This window comes from Gambusia affinis, linkage group LG21, assembly GCF_019740435.1.
Source record: "Gambusia affinis linkage group LG21, SWU_Gaff_1.0, whole genome shotgun sequence".
Lineage (NCBI taxonomy): Eukaryota > Metazoa > Chordata > Actinopteri > Cyprinodontiformes > Poeciliidae > Gambusia > Gambusia affinis.
The window spans coordinates 18,818,704-18,832,598 of NC_057888.1; the positions used below are offsets into that span (position 1 = coordinate 18,818,704).

At 38.1% G+C, this 13,895-nt stretch overlaps 1 protein-coding gene across 2 annotated transcripts in view; it reads left to right on the top strand.

Moving 5' to 3' along the window:
* Positions 1–13,895, top strand: part of LOC122824643 (partitioning defective 3 homolog) — a 370,755-nt gene that overhangs the window by 89,001 nt on the left and 267,859 nt on the right. Inside the window, exon 1 of one of the 2 annotated variants that reach the window (XM_044105506.1) lies at positions 7,188–8,291. The exons of the other annotated variant lie outside the window; for it this stretch is intronic. Within the exon in view, the coding sequence (XP_043961441.1) occupies positions 7,317–8,291 (975 nt within the window). The 5' untranslated portion in view covers positions 7,188–7,316. Of the gene's footprint in view, positions 1–7,187; positions 8,292–13,895 lie in introns of those variants that run through there. 2 annotated transcript variants of the gene reach the window in all.

The window sequence follows — 13,895 nt, forward strand, 5'->3', positions numbered from 1 at the left end:
TTTTTTTTTTAAATTAGGACAGATAATGTCATTCCTCTTTGCTTTGGAGAACTAAGCTGCAGAGTGAGGGGAAGAGTGTTGCTACTTTCAAGGTTTTTGGAGTGAACCGTGCACTAGAGGGCACAAGCTGTCTTGAAAAGATGCCGACCTTCTGCTGGAAGGAACAAAGCAGCTGAGCCGAGTGTTGGACTCCACTCAGAAACTGCCTGCAAGTCATAACAGAGGGGCTTGGGAAGAAAGAAACAAATAAATCAATATTAAACTGAATTTCTGCATTACTTTTATTTACTTGATATGCTTTTTTTTGTCAGGAGTTGGAATTTAGTATTTTTTTATTAGATAGTTGGGCAGTGAAAAGGAGTTTGTTTCCATTTTGGTTGTTGTTGGTTTCAGTAGAATAGTTATAAAAAAAAAAGGTTTTCAGCATTGCCATTAGGCATGCGTTGTTGTGAGATAGAGTATGATGATACTCCTGATGTGTCACATCACTGTTATTGTCAGGTCGTTATCATAAATAGGACCTCCTTTTGAATAGCTTATCAGACTAAATAAAGGTTAAATGAATTAATAGCAGCCCTAAAATATTAAACTATGCATAACATGATCTAACTGCTATAAAAATTACGAATGAAAAGTTATTTCTTCTCCTGAATAATTAATCCAACATATTAACCACTGCAGATATGAAAATGTCATTCATAATGTTCATGTTTTGTTATTTTTAATTGTCAAACATGGTGAGTGTTTATTGTAATGTAATTTAAAATAAGCACTAACTACCTGAGTGAAGTTCCCTCCCCTCCACTTCCTTCAAATTTGTCAGATTTTGTGCTGGTTTGTAAGAAATGCTCCCAGAGGTCAGTCCACATTTACAAAGTCAAGCACATTTGGAGTCAATCAATGGTTCTACATATATTTTAGATGCAGAAACATAGCACAGTTGATTGACACTAGATCTGTTGGATTATTTTAAAGGTGGACTGGTTGACCTTTGGTGACCTCTGGATATATTTATTAATATTTCTAAAATCACAGCGGGACAACCAAAATATTTTGCTGCATGAACATAGCACAAACATTTAACACCACTTTTGTGTAATTTGAGGAAGGCGACTTTCAGAAACGGCGTTCGGAGCAAGAAGCAGCAGGAAGTCATTGAAAGTCTCGGCAGTTTGTGTCCTTGTTATCCTGCGCTGACTGGGATACTCTCCAGGTTGTCCTTTTGTATATTTTGCAAGCACTACTGTAGTTTGATCTAAAATATCAAATTAATCTGGTGCAATGAACTCTTGTTGTCAAGGAGACAACAGAGAAATGTCCTAAATGAGATCATCTTTGCTAACTGTAACTCATGACAACAGAATCAAAGAGGGATGGGTGAAATGAACTTAAAGTTTTATTGCGATACTTTGTGGTATCATTGCGATAACAATAAAAGTGATAAGAACTACTTTTTCAGGTAACTGCAAGTCTGTGTGTTGGCGTATTCTGCTCTTGAAAAACATACTTATTTGTAAAACCAGTCGCATAAAGAAGCCTGATCTTCTGCATACAGTAACTGCATTTAATTATATTTTCTGATATATTGACATTTATTTATACTCTGGAACAAATGGTGGAGAAAGTAGTAAAATCCTAACAATACTGACAGTTTGGGGGTTTATAAACATTGTTAATTGGAAATTATTGTGACAACGGTAAATCAAATTTCTTAAGATAACAAATTTCTCATGATAAATGACAAATGGTACGAGAAATGCCCATCAAATAAGATCATGAAAATCCTACCACATCCTTTTTAAATGATGCAGTCATTATTAAATGCAATGCATTTAAAACACTTTCAAACCCACAAATACACCAGTAGTGTTGTTCAGTTTCCTTTTTTTTTTGTTTTTTTTTTTTGTGATTGGCTGTTCTTGTTTTCCTGTGGTTGCACACTTCTCTCTCACAAAGAACGAGCTGTGTGTTCCCTTTTCAGAAACCGAGCCAATTCTTTGTTGTCCTCCGCCGTGATTTGGTGTGTTTGGGGGAGCGTGCCGCTTCTCACATCGCATGTTTGCCTCCCTATGAATGCACACATAAGGGGTGGCATCCTCTCGCCGCGCTTCACCTTCCTCCTATTCATTTCCTCTCACCTCCAGGCTGCGGCCACTCAGGTCTGCAGATGGCAGATAATGACGGTGCTGTCCCCACCGGCTTGTTGTGCGTGTGCATGTGTTGTGGGTGTTTGCGCCGTCTCTGTTAAGTTAAGTGCCAGCAGCGGGGCATTTAGCTCCACTTGGCTCTCTTGTGGCTTGCCGACTGGGTCATGGGTTGGACTGTTGCCGGGCTGGCTGACCAGGTTTCCTGGCTTACAGATCACTGGGACTGTTTACTACTCAGTGTTGTTTGTAGGTGGGGGGGAGAAGAGAGCAGCTTTTTTGGCTGACCAATTCAAGTTACTGTGTGACTTCATAAATCTAATTTATGCCATATGTATATCAGATTGATAGTGTATTTATTCATTTTTCTAGTTCGACATCTGACGAGCCTACAATTTGACTGGCTATTTTTCCTGAAGATATGTAGGAATCCATTGTCCATTGGCATCTGTGTGACAGTCCAACACAAAAGTAGTGCCCAGGTAAAAAGTGGATTGAAGGGGGGGTTCTGAATGTTTTGCAAATGCCCATGGAAAAAGTGTAGCATCCACTCATATTCAACCTTTCTTAGACAATGACGTATTGGATGCTTCTTTGACGCCATATTGCTCAAACAACTTTGCACATTTCTCGGCTGTCATACTTGGTCGTCTTTTAAAAATAGCTGTTTCAATTAGATTGCAAAAAAAATTTTTCCTCAACTTTAACTAGACCAATTTAGCACATGAATACGCTTTGACCTAAACCAAAAATTGTAGCTGTTACCAGGATCTTATAATTAGCTCAATCTGTTTCCCCATCAATTCTTCAAAACTTTCCTGTCCATGCTAAGGAGAAGCATCTCCATAGTATGATGCTCTGTTTCACAATGGGGATGATGTGTCCAAAGTGATGAACTTTGTTGACATGTGAGTAGAACCAATTTGACAGGGGTTAATTGACCGCTGAGTCTTCTTCATGGCTTGTGCCATTGGACAAATATGACAACTCTCTGGGTTTCTTTCAAAAATGATTTTCTTCACCTCACTTTTCTATAATAGCCAGATTGTTGGAGTGAACAAACAAACTTTTTCTATTCAACAGATTCTTCCACTTGACCCGTGGATCTCTGCCAGTTTTAGCTTGTTGCCATGTGTTGGTGTAGTTGCAATAGAGCTGCATTATGCCAAACAAAAGTCATGATTTTAATGTCAGTTTGTGCATATCACAGGTTGGATACATTATTTAGAAAGCTAATGTATTTTAAATGGCAGCCATTCACTCTGCATATCAACGATTGACCAGTTAAAAGGACTCAAAATGCCCTAAATGTCCACATCTGATGTACAGTTGTAGTGGCTAATATGCTAAAGCACATTGTGTAATGTTAATAAAAGAAAAATGTAATGAAATCTGGATTAACCATAGTAGATACTATCTTAGAGTCCTTCAGCCATTGTGTATTCTCCTCAGCTTTTGTATGTTTTCAGTAGAAAAACAAATGCTGCTGTCCACCAGCATCTTTTGCAGCACTTTATGAAATGTTTATGGGCCCAGCTTGTATGTCAGAGAAAAAGATGCCACACACATTGACTGTGTACAATTTTTGTTTTCTTTGGTGATAATCCCATGAGATACAGAAACCCAAGGAATTGATTCTTCAAGAACTCTTCTGAAACTTTTATTTAGGTAAAAAGAATAAAAAAGAAAAAAGCCAGTGACCCATTCTTGACTTTTTCTTCAAGACTTAATTGAAGAATCCCTAAATCCTGCTGTGTGTTTTCAGCAAATTAAAGATGATACTAACATGATCATTATTTATATTCTTTCAGTCTAATCCTAGTTTTTATGCCATATGATAACATAAAATGTAAATAATTTCAAATAGACCTCCAAAAATAACTACAAAACTTGTCGGATGCAGTCCGTTCCTTGTGCTTGCGGTTTTGAGTTCTGCTTTCCATTGGAAGACATCGGCCCATTTTATTTACCACATAAAGCCGTCAAGATGAGTGCTTAGCTCTCACTGTTTGGCTTTGTTGAAGTTTATCACTGAAGGTTAGCTGAATGTGCAGCCCAGGACAACAAAGCCTCAGAAGTTACTAATAGATGCATTCAAGGTAGGGGTTTGCTTTCAGCAGCTATGCACATTGAAGTGTTAATTCTGAACTCTGTTTAGTTCAAATGCAAAGTGCTTCCTTGTGCATATTAAGTAGTTTTAGGCACATAAACAGCCTCTGTTGTTGGTCCGTGGCTCGGGGCGATGAGGCGGTGCACCCAGGGCCGTCCCAGGCGACAGCATGAAAGCCAGAGGGCAGATATGAAAACCCTAATTTGCCAACAGCTACTTTGTGAAACCGGGTTGACAGGTTGACAGCAAGCTGTGTGAAACGGTCCTTGGGAAGTATGTCATTGTGAAGAAAACATTAAAACCCTCATTAATACATATTTTTTTACTACTACAAAGATATGCACCTCGCCATTTTGACTGAGCTAAACCGAAATATTGCCGTCTGTCAAAACAAAAAAGGATGCCGGTCAACATTTGTCCAGTGTTACATATGACAAAGGCTCTATTGTGGAGATATGAGCTCTGAGAGTCAAGTAGATCCATTTGCTGTAGGTCTGTTGCTCACTAGACTCTGAGACAGACAATCAATCCACCTATCCATCTTTTTTTGCAGGGTCACAACGGAGATAGATGACACTGATAAAAAGAGTGAGGGAAAACCTTTATGTCTCAATAATTGGACCTAGTTTTGCCGCAGGTATTAAACACCTGATTTCCAACACACCTTGATTGCAGAGGATATACAGGCTTTTCAAGGATACTCTCTTCCCTTTGAGTCTGCCCCATCCTCTGTCTGCTGTTTATTCTGTCCGCTTTGTCCCACAAGGGACACCGAAAAATGTTTGAAGTTCTTTGGGTTTTTTTTCTTTGTCTTTTGCTGGTCTTTTCTTCCTGTGGTTCCAGGTCTCTGAGTGTGGCGTTTTGAGTTATGCTTTCGGAGTTTTTTTTTATTTATTTTGCCTAACCAATCGAAGGACAAATCCTTTTTAAAGATCTTTCTAGAATATTTTGCTCTTCTCCAACCCCTTTGTGGTTTGTAGAGAGGCGTACCAATTCACACCGTGTTACTGACTAACTGGCCTTTATTTTCCATGTTGATGTGTAAGGTGTGTAGGGAAAAATCTGATGATACCAGTCCCATTCATTATCCTTGTTGTCAGAACCTTCACTTCATCTCTAGTCACCAGGCCACAGCAGGCCTCCATAACGCAGTTAGCTCAAACACATCACCGCTGCAACCATCCATCAATTCAAAGGTGTGATTCTCTGGCACACAACCTGGAGAAATAAAGGATGTGGGCACTGAACAAAAAGACCTGCATTCTGTTTATCACAGAAACATGTTTGAAACTGAATATAGTCTGCCTGTCACGGCTTCCTGAATTAGCAGGCTAACTGCTAGCACTGCATGCTAATGTTAGCTTCCTCAAAGGAGTTGACATGGGATTCCCTCCCTATGTAGGAACAGGACCTCATTGATTTATTGCACTTTATTTCACTTTTACCAAGGAATCGACCTAATGGTGGGACATATGGAATAAAAGCAGTGCTGACCCATATACAATATTATGTACAAATTACTCTGTGGCACTGTTGTAGGTTATTTTTGCTGTCTTTTTTTTTGAACTCTCAACACAGGTGAGCGAAATTACAATAGCACATCTCTGAACTTTTATAAAGACTGCTCTTCAAGAGATAACCTTTTTCCCTATTGATAGAATCTGACTTGGTGTTCTGTTTTGATTGTTGATTCTATGTTGCATTGTGTTTTTGTGTTTTGTGTTTCAATAACTTCTTACATGGATGGAATGGGATACATTAGTCAAAAATAGTATTTGTTACCTTGAGATAATCCTCAGCCAATGAATTATACAGAGCTTATAAATCACTGAATGGTTTAGCACCACAATACATTAAAGGTCTGCTGCTGTTGTATCAACCTTCCAGACCTCTCAGGTCTTCTGGTTCTGGTTCTGCTCTGCATCCCCAGAACCAGAACCAAACGAGGAGAAGCAGCATTCAGCTTCTATGCATCACAAATCTGGAACAAACTTCCAGAAAACTGTAAAACAGCTGAAACACTGACTTCCTTTAAATCTCAACTAAAAACCCACTTGTTTAGAGTTTTATTTGAAACGGAATCAATTACAAATTTATTGACGGAATCTGACTTGGTGTTCTGTTTTGATTGTTGATTCTATGTTGCATTGTGTTTTTGTGTTTTATTTGATGTAAATCACTTTGAAATGCCTTGCTGCTGAAATGTGCTATACAAATAAAATTTATTTGATTTGATTTGATTTGATCAGATGCTCTCCCCTGTGCTCCCACACCAACGTATAGAAACCAGGAATTGGCATCAACAGCACAGAAAACCCTCCCTTGTAATTTCTGAAGGTTTTTCCACTATGAGCTGGGAGTAAAATGTTCATGTGCTTTCTATCTAAAGCCCCAAGGCAGTGGGGGAACTGCCACTTCTGTTGAAAATACAGTCCTTGTTCGAGATGTCTCCAGTTCTTAATCCAAAGCTTTAATTTTTGGTTACGTCTTTTTTGGGTTAAAATAAGTCCACAAACTAAAGTTACCGCTTCAACGCCGTCCATGTTTCTTTACGCTAAATTCAAGTGTGGTAGCGCAGAATTTTAAGGGATGGATTTTTAATCAGCTAGAGTGTGGTCTCTCACGCTGTGAGAATCGGCCAATAGTTCTAAAATCGTGTAGTGTGAACTGGGCTTCAGACGTTTATGTGCTTGTAAGATTTGGCTGTTTCTACAATAAAGTTTTTGTGAAAAAACAAAAAAATATTAATAATATATATATATATATATATATATATATATATATATATATATATATATATATATATATATATATATACATAAAGCCTCCCAGGAGGCTGGAAAGTGAGCTGGCTTTGCTGTTGCCTAGCAACATTGCATACATTAGATTATTCCGCTGATGGAATCTGATGATGTCAAAGTGTTATGATGTCATAAGAGACAGATGCCTTGAATATCCTGCATCTGAATCAAACTTGCAGATCTCAAGCAGCACGGACGTTGGTTTGACCTCCTTGGATTTATCATTGCATTTTTTCGTGGATTTTTTGAAAGATCAATACGATGTCAGGATTTGAAATTGATTCGTTAACCAAGCACCAAATTAGACGAATGACCAGAGACGAATTAGTCGTCTTACTTTTGGATTGGTTAGAAAGACTGAAAGGCAGATCTGCATCACTCATTAAGCAGAACAAACTGGAGGAGGAATTGGCAAAAGCTCAAGAACAAATTGGGCTTCAAAATGAAAAGATTATTTCTCTTACTAAAGAGTTAAATGTGTCCCTAAAGAAGAGCAAAGATTTGGAGTATCAGACGATCCCGAAATTAAAACAGGAAATTGAGAACTGGACGTCGCACAGAAATAAGTTATCGTCTGAGGTACAGAGTTACCAGCATAAGGTGAAAGAACTTCAAAACTCCGTCAAAAACCTTGAAAGAAAAACAAAACAGCAAGAAGAAAAATTAGAAGAACAGAGACAAGTATGTCAAGTCTCAGAAACCATCGTGAAGCGAGAACAACATGCAAGTGAGGTGGAGAGACTGAAAGCTGAGTTGTCCAGAAAGGTTAATGATATTGGAGTGAAGAACATTGAAATAAAGAAAGAAAGAGAGAGGTCCAGACTGCTTGAGGCCAAAATCAAAGCTCTGGAAAGGACTTTGAGTGAGGCACAGAAGGAAAACAAAGACCTTGTCAAGAAAATGGCAAAAACGCCGATGGAGGAAGCGATCGAAAAAACAAGGATCGCTTTTGAAGCTAGACTTGATTTCGACACGTTGGCCAAGGAAAAGCAAAAAAGCAGGGCTTTACAGGATTGTCTGACAAGGAAAGATCGGCAATTGAATAAACTCCTGGAAGACCAATCCAAGAAACGATCCACATTCTCAGATCTCACAAAAGAGGCTCAGGATATCATAAAAATACTAGAACAAAGATCACACACAACTGCAAGCTGTCGTAGAGAAACACAGACAAGAACCATGCAGGAGACAGCACCCAAAGATTTGGTGGAACCGTCCCACACTAAAACGGCAGAGGTAAAAGAAAATACTTCAAACTTTTTACCAAAAATTGATGCGTCGACCATCCAGCCATCTAAAACAGAATCATTTTCAAATTACAAATCGTTACGCCTGGGCGAAGGCAAGTCGGATGTAGATGTACAACACTACCTGGCGAACCCAGGGAAGATAAAATTGCTGAAGCCTTCGCCCCCTAGCACAGCCAAACCTAAAAGATCAGGTTGTACATCAGCAGGCAGGACCCCCTGGAAACACTAAGAGACAAAACAGCAAAAACAGTAGCCAGAAGAAGTGATCAAGTTAATTGGAGTCTTTTAAATTTACTTTTGTCTCTTGCTCACAAACTGTTGGAGACACTCTTTAAACTCAACACAGGTTTTCTCCGGGTGCTCCGGTTTGTCCTACCTTCATGGAAAAAAGTGATTAGGTTAATCAGTGTCTTTTAAATTTACCTTTGTCTCTCGTTCACTTACTTTTGGAGAGGCAAAGAATAATGAACTTATTAACTTATGCGATCTAAAGCGGAAGAAGATGGATGGCTGGATGGACAGTTTGTATACGCCTCTTGGATTAACTAATAACATCCGCTTAGACTTTTATTTATTCTTGCAGTTTGGCCATAACCATAATCAACTTTAGATTAACTCAATAATTAATAACTTACATCCCTACCTGTACTAAACATTGTGTTTCTTTCTACGAGACACTCTTTAAATTCAACACATAGGTTTTCTCTGGGTGCTCCAGTTTGTCCTACCTTCATGGAAAAAAGTGATTAGGTTAGATGGAGTCTTTAAAATTTACCTTTGTCTCTCGCTCACTTACTGTTGGATACACTCTTTAAACTCAATGCATAGGTTTTCTCCGGGGTCTCCGGTTTTTCCTACCTTCGGGGAAAAAAAGTGATGAGGCTTGACTTGACGCTTTGAAGCTAAAGTTGAATGTAGAAACAAAACTGAAGCTACAGGATTTCCTCAACTGCTTCAGTCAGTTTATTTTCAAACTACTTGTTGGATATTTTTCAGCTCCAGACGACTCAAAAAGACGTGGATGAGGGTTGTTTAATCTTTTATCTATTTATTTTTTTAGCTTGAACATCTACAGAAAAATGAAATTTTTTTTTGCAATCAGTTCCCTTTAATATTATTTCTAATATTGCAAAACAGTCCATTTCTTCAAAAACTGTCTAAAGTTATATAATGAGAAAACAAATAATTTGTTGCAGCTTTAAAGAGCACGCCCCACACAAACAGTTTTTGAATCATAATTTTCAGTCTTATCACGATAGTACAAAATATCACAATAAAATTTCATGTCGCTGACTTGGTGTCTGTACACTAGAGGTGGGCGACATGAAATTTTATTGTGATATTTTGTACTATCGTGATAAGACTGAAAATTATGATTCAAAAACAGTTTGTTTGGGGCGTGCTGTGGTGGCGTAGGGGACAGCGTCGCCCTGAGTCCTCAACGCGGCCGTCACGGGTTCGATTCCAGGACCCGGCGTCATTTGCCGCATGTCTTCCCCCCTCTACTTCCCCATTTCCTGTCAGCCTACTGTCATATAAGGGACACTAGAGCCCACAAAAAGACCCCCTTGAGGGGAGAAAATAAAACAATTATTTGTTTGGTAACCGTTTGCCTGTGACTGCATGGCAAAACATTCATAGTGCCACAAATATCGTTCTTGAAAGACATTACCATTTGAAGCAGGCTTCCTTCTGGGAACCACTTACTAAAAGAAAAGTGATTCATTTCACTAACCGCGTTTAATAATTTCTTTGAATTTACTGATATTTAAACAAACAGAACATGGTAAAATAAAATATCAGAAAATATTAAAGATTGTTTTTATTGATCAATTGAAAATTATTGAGATGACAAATCTAAATTCTTATCACCATAGCAAATTTTTGGTATGATGATAGGGACAGTAGAGCCCACAAAAAAAAAAAAAAAAAAAATTCTTGCCATATCCATCCTCTCCTCTTTACTATGGATCTGAAATGACAATTTTATACATCATTTGAAAGATCTTCAATACTTGAACTTCTATTTTAAGCAATAATTATTTTAGAATATAAATGATTGCTTAATTTTAAACATGAGATTAAATTCAATTTTACTGCAATTATGCACCATGAGGACATATGGCAAAATATACTTTTATGAAAATATTTCAGTGTGGATAATTAATGTTCATTATAAGTTCAATAACAGATCTCATTGGCTGTGAGTAGGACATAATTTTGAAAATTAAATGCCACAATAAATCATAATTCAGCTATGTTTAAATACATGTTTTTAATTTACCAAGTTTCAATAACTTCTTACATGGATGGAATGGGATACATTAGTCAAAAATCGTATTTGTTACCTTGAGATAATCCTCAGCCAATGAATTATACAGAGTTTATAAATCACTGAATGGTTTAGCACCACAATACATTAAAGATCTGCTGCTGTTATATCAACCTTGCAGACCTCTCAGGTCTTCTGGTTCTGGGGATGCAGAGCAGAACCAGAAAACGAGGAGAAGTGACATTCAGCTTCTATGTACCACAAATCTGGAACAAACTTCCAGAAAACTGTAAAACAGCTGAAACACTGACTTCCTTTAAATCTCAACTAAAAACCCACTTGTTTAGAGTTGTATTTGAAACGTAATCAATTGCAAATTTATTGACGGAACCTGACTTGGTGTTCTGTTTTGATTGTTGATTCTATGTTGCATTGTGTTTGATTTGGTGTAAAACACTTTGAAATGCTGCTGAAATGTGTTATACAAATAAAGTTTGATTGATTGATTGATCGATCATAATCTAGAAAACGCATTTTCTGCTCATTGCAGGGTTAATAAAAGTCTATGTACTTCACTGTTTGACATTGGAATGTATAGCTTTCCATGGAATCAAAAAGATTAAATAGCTCGTATTGAATTTTGACATGTATGTTTGTTTATGAGAGAGAACGTAAAATAATTTAACATTTGTAAGCAAATGCCTGTCTGACATACCTTTATGAATGAGGTTTCCTCATGAGGCTATGTAGAATGGTTTGGTGAAACATAATCAGCATTATTTCATGTGTCTGCTCAGTGTTCATAACCCTTAAGCAATCAGTGGCTATTAAGCCCAGCAAGGTCGTAAAATGATTACAACGTCTCGTTCCTCCTGTCTACAGAGATTCACTTTAATTGCTTTTAATGTCATCACTTTTTCTGCTCTCGCTTGATAACCTTGGCTTCTTCCTTCTTTTCAGTCAGCAATGATCTTTTGTGCGTCTTGAAAAAAAAGAAGAAAAAAAAAAGAAGTATTTTTTTTAAACATTTTATTTCCCAGGGCTGAACGAAATTGAATTGCACATATGAGCATAGGTTATAAGGTATTAATATACATGCAAGAATGTGTCGGGGGCGTAGTAGGAACTTTCTCCTCTGTCAGCACTGCGTAGGTAGCGCTCTTACGCCGGTCTCTAATATGTGTGAATTCATTACCCGCGCCCAGGAGGGAAACTTCAAAGGTGGACGGGAACTTAGCCTTGTGGATTTGAAAGGGATGACTCTGTAATCTGGTTAAACTTTGCTTGCTCTGTGTATTTTCTCACTGCGATCCATGTTGCCAGTGTTCCCACCATGTGTTCATCGTTTTTTTTTTTTGTTGTTTTTTTTTCTATGGTGAACTTTCTATATCTAAGTGAGCTAAAATAATAGCTAAAATAATATATATATATATTGTTATTTTAGCTCAGATTAAGCAGAACAAACTAATTGTCTGCTTGGTATTATTTCATATAGTAAAGCCTTTCATCTCGCTTTTTCCTTTGATTCCTAGTGCCCTGCTCCGCTGCTGATGCACACTTTCACAGTTAGGAAACGGGAGGGTGTATTTTACGTGTCGTTTCTCGTTACATTGGATTTCCAAGTTGTGTCATCATTTCCTCTCTCGCTTTTATTTTATTTTATTTTATTTTTTATTTTTTGCAAGAGCCAGCCTTTGGGGGCAGTCTTCCCTTGCATCAACCCCATGTGACAGCACCTGCAATATGCATACATTTCTAAAGCGCCGCCGGGTGCAGTTTGATGGTTATCTGGAATGTAAGTGATGGGCCAAGAGTGCTGGAGACTCTTTCTCTGAATATTTGATGCTCTTGATGAGCAGGAAAATACATAACTAAGCACTTTGTTGGATTGCTTGACTCATGGTGTGTTAGAAATAACAGACAGGAGGGAGAATGAAATATTAAAAACTGTAATAGCTTCAGAGTGAGGGGAGAAAGGGCTGTTTGCGCCAATCTTGGTTTAAGGCAGGGGTCTCAAACTCCAGTCCTCAAGTGCTGCAGTCCTGCAACTTTTAGATGTGCCTCTGCTGCACCACACCTGAATAGAATAATTAGGTCATTATGGCTCTGGAGAACTGATCTACACAAGGAGGAGGTAATAAATCCATTTCATTCCAGCGTTTTGTACCTGTGGCACATCTAAAAACTGCAGGACAGCGGCCCTTGAGGACTGGAGTTTAAGGTAATAATAATTTAAAAAAATTCTCTTGGAATGACAAGTTGATTACTTTCTTCTACAAAGTGTTATGTAAGACCAACCTCTGCTAGTGTTGAAAACTGAGAAATGGTCCAAAAGTGCCACGATGTCTTGGGAACGTCGAACGGAGTGAAGAATAGACAGACATATGGATGGAAAGACGAGCAGTGTGTAGATGATATATGGCGTTTCACGGCCATTACTCAACAAGTTTGAAGTCCTTGGATTCTCTGGAGTATGTGACTTCACTGTTTCACCTCTACTGTACCTATAATAACTTTGTGCGACCAGTGCCCTTGCAGTAAAATGATGATAAATGGCAGCGAGAGGGGAGATGAAGCGCTGTCTGTCTCTGTGAGTGTCAAGGTATGCGTGTTTACTTTTCCCACTCTACAGTTCTTTGCTAAACATTTTATACCCTTAGGAATTTCATTTCATTTCACAAAAGAAAAACAGAGTGTTAATAACTGTCAAGTGACAGGAAAAGGATACAGTGTTTTAGGAATCTTAACTCTTATGTATTTTTCAGGAATATAGTGTCATTTTATATCACCATCAAATAACTTAGTAGTCTTCAGTTGTTATAAAAACGCTAGTGTATATCTCAAAAAAAAGGTCTAGCTTTGCATTTGTATCTGAAATGGCCCTCTGTCTCTTTAAGAAGTCCTTTCTGACACTCCCCATCCAGCATGTCATCTCAAAACGCTCCTCCATTATTTACAACCATCCTTAGGGGTGTTGGACTGAGAAGTAGCTCGTATAATGAGATCAGTAGACACACACTTCCACCAGATGTTTGCTAATTGCTGCTGCCGCTAGTCTGGAGGAACCGTGAAGGGTAGGACTCCTCTGTGAGGGCAGAAGCTCAGCTGGAGACTAAAGCTCTACGGTGGAGCTTAGGTGGCGCTTTGTATGAGCAAACTTTAAGGGACCATTGAATGGTTGCCACGGGAGACTCAGGTTACCTTAAACATTTGTGAAAGACTCAAAGCAACACTCCAGGTATGCTTTTGATGAGGACATAACATCATAATATGATAAAAAAATTATTTTTAGATAATGTTCCTTTTTTAAATGTTCAA